This window comes from Gekko japonicus, unplaced genomic scaffold (genome assembly GCF_001447785.1).
Source record: "Gekko japonicus isolate JY-2015 unplaced genomic scaffold, Gekko_japonicus_V1.1 scaffold7031, whole genome shotgun sequence".
Lineage (NCBI taxonomy): Eukaryota > Metazoa > Chordata > Lepidosauria > Squamata > Gekkonidae > Gekko > Gekko japonicus.
The window spans coordinates 950-4,291 of NW_015171102.1; the positions used below are offsets into that span (position 1 = coordinate 950).

At 47.9% G+C, this 3,342-nt stretch overlaps 1 protein-coding gene across 1 annotated transcript in view; it reads right to left on the reverse strand.

The window, feature by feature from the left end:
• Positions 1-237: 237 nt before the first annotated feature.
• The window catches only part of LOC107117052 (WD repeat-containing protein 92-like), a gene marked incomplete at its 3' end in the record, with an annotated part of 9,320 nt that continues 6,215 nt past the window's right edge, over positions 238-3,342 (reverse strand). The window contains exon 2 of the mRNA XM_015419083.1: positions 238-338. Coding sequence (XP_015274569.1) covers positions 238-338 — 101 coding nt within the window. The remainder of the gene's footprint in view (positions 339-3,342) is intronic.

Here is a 3,342-nt window from a genome sequence, read left to right on the forward strand (position 1 = left end):
GGTTGTTGTAACATCATGGCCTGGAAAAATCTGCTTCCCACCCCTCTGGCGATAAAATTTTGTAAAATGCAGCCTGGTGTTCTGTTGAGCTCCGTTTTCTGTCATTTTGGTGGGTTCTAATAAAAGATATTACATTAAAAAGAAGAAGCCACCAGAGGTCACCATGACCTCCAGGTGTACACACATATAACCCTCCCCCCCCCACATAATATTAGTGGACAAATCTAGTATTCTCACCATATATTTAAGTTTCCACCAAAGTCTCCTGTAGCTAGATATCTCTGTTGCAAAGAAGAAGCGCCAAACGTTCCACATTTAATAGGCTTTGATTTTTCGATCTTGAAAGAGAAAGAACAAGTTTTTTAAAGAAAGACTAGAATTAGATAATGATACATCTATAGCCCCGCTCTAGTCAACACTGGCAGGTTTCAGATTAGAATCATAGAATGTTAGAGTTGGAAGGGACCTTGCAGGTCATTTAGTCCAACCCCCTGCACTCTGCAGGAGTATACTGAAAGATAGCCCTACATACCTACAACATACCTGAAAGATGGTCATCCAGTCTCCGCTTGAAAACATCCAGCGAAGGAGCATCCACCACCTCCCGAGGTAGACTGTTCCACTGCTCAACCACTCTTACAGTTAAGAAGTTTCTCCTGATATTTAGCTGGTAACGACTCCCTTGTAATTCCCACCCATTAGACCTAGTCTTGCAATCCGGAGCAAGACAGAATAGATCCGCTCCATCTTCTACATGACAGCCCTTCAGATTACTTGAAGACTCCCACCATGTCCCCTCTAAGCCTTCTCTTTCCCAGGCTAAACAGACCCAACTCTTTCAGCCTTTCCTCCTAAGGCTTGGATTCCAACCCTCTCACCATCCTGGTTGCCCTCTTCTGGACACGCTCGAGTTTATCAATTCAGATTGTCATACTGAAGAATTAAAAAACAGATATTTTTTTTACATTTAATTTTCAACCTGAGCTTCAAATAGGGTTGCCAGCCTCCAGGTGGGGCCTGGAGATCTCCCAGAATTATAATTGATCTCCAGATGACAGAGCTCAGTTCCTTTGGAGAAAATGGATCCTTCGGAGGATGGACTCTATGGCATTGCACCCCAGCTGAGGCCCCGCCCCTTCCCAAACACCGCCCTCCCCGGGCTTGCCAATCAGGAGACGGCAACCCTAGCTCTAAAGCAGGTACCCAACAATGCCAAGCTTTTGCAAAATTCACATCTGATAACCCATTAAGGCAACATTAACGGGAGCAATAGCGACCACAGTGGTTTTTGGATTTGTAGTGTTATCTGTTTGCAAGCGAAGATGAAGCGGATGTAAGCTGATTTTACTTCACTCAGTTTAAGGTAGAGGTAAAGGTTCCCTTGCTCGAAAGCAAGGGTCGCGGTGCTCATCTCCGTTTCCAAGCCGAAGAGCCAGCGCTGTCCGAAGACGTTTCCGTGGTCATGTGGCCGGCATGACTAAACGCCAAGGCGCACAGAATGCTGTTTCCTTCCCACTGAAGAGGTACCTATTTATCTACTTGCAATGTCTTGCTTTCGAACTGCTAGGTTGGCAGGAGCTGGAACTAGAGACAGGAGCTCACTCCGTCATGCGGCCCACTCGGGTCTCGAACTGCTGAACTACTGACCTTCCACAGCCTGCAGTTCAGCGTCTTAACCACTTGACCCACCGCAGCTCCTTCACTCAGTTTACCTATGAAATAATTAGGGTGCGTTACGGCGGTAAAAAGGGGCCACGGTGGCTCAGAGGTTAAGATGCTGAGCTGCAGACCAGAAGGTCTGTAGTTCGGCAGTTCGAGACCCGAGTGCCGCATGACGGAGTGAGCTCTCGTCTCTGGCCCCGGCTCCTGCTAACCTAGTAGTTCGAAAGCCAGAGATTGCAAGTAGATGAATAGGTACCACTTCAGGGGGAAGGGAACAGCGTTCCGTGCACCTTGGCGTCTAGCCATATTGGCCACATGACCACGGAAATGTCTTTGGATAGCGCTGGCTCTTCAGCTTGGAAATTGAGATGAGCACCGCAACCCTAGAGTCAGATTCGACTGGCTTTCGAGCAAGGGAACCTTTACCTTTACCTAGGGCTTTAAAACACTACGTGGAGGAATGTTTGGTCCTTCTCCGAGGGTTCTGCCAGCCAGAATAAAAAGGATAATCAAGGCTTCGCTTTGCAAATGTCACCCCCTTCTGAATGGAGACACTTGATGCGCTTAAGAGGGAAAATGACTCGTATTGTTTTGTCACAAGCCCTAGGTCCGACTCGAATAAATCAAGTCAAATCAGTATCAGTTTAATAATTGATCACGTAGACAGAATAATTGTCAGGAAATTCGGGTATGTCAGTACCTAGCTCTGCTGTAACACGGCTTTCAAAAACGTCTGGCGTGCGTATGATGCAAGCACACCACTTCTGATAGAAAATATTATGCTCTCCTTTTTTTGTCCCTTATCTCTCCTCTTTGCTTCTGACACCTTACATATTACATCAGAGGTGTCGAACTCATTTGTTCCGAGGGCCAGATCTGACATAAACGTCACTTTGTCGGGGCGGGCCACGTGTGCCACAAAACGTAATGCCAGGTACCGGCGATATAAACTGTATAAAGGACAGCAGCTGGTAAGCTCCGAGTTGGTGCGTCATCACTGCAAGTCCCCATGGGCTGGGAGGGGGGTGCAGAGGAAAACCCACCTGGGCGGACTGGAGATCCAGCGGTGCAGCACTGGGCAGATGCTCCCACGCTGCCTGACTGCTGCAGACGAGGTTGTTCTACCATGCTCTGCCCACAATCCCCCCCCGTTCCCTCCCTTGCTCTAGTTGCTCGCAGGCCACATAAGAGCCCTGGATGTGCCAGTTATGGCCCCCGGGCCTTATGTTTGACACCCCCATACTACACAGAAAATATCAGGCCTAAAAAGGTAAAAGTAAAGGTTCCCTTGCTCGAAAGTCAGTCGAGTCCGACTCTAGGGTTGCGGTGCTCATCTCCGTTTCAAAGCCAAAGAAGTTTCTTCGCTGTCCGAAGACGTTTCCGTGGTCATGTGGCTGGCATGACTAAGCGCCAAGGCGCACGCAACGCTGCTACAAACTGAGGGTGCAATGGGATGAAATGGACTGGAGTGCTATCTGGTCTTCTCCTGCCAATAACTCCAACGTTTTTAATATTCGGTTGCAATTCTTCAAAATGTGTTCTAGATGGTATATGACTCCTCAAATGCTACATAAAATAAACATAAATAACGATCCATGTTGTTGGAAGGGTTGTGGGCAGATTGGTACTTTTTTGCATTGCTGGTGGGAGTGCCCGGGGATAGAAAAGTTCTGGGAAGAG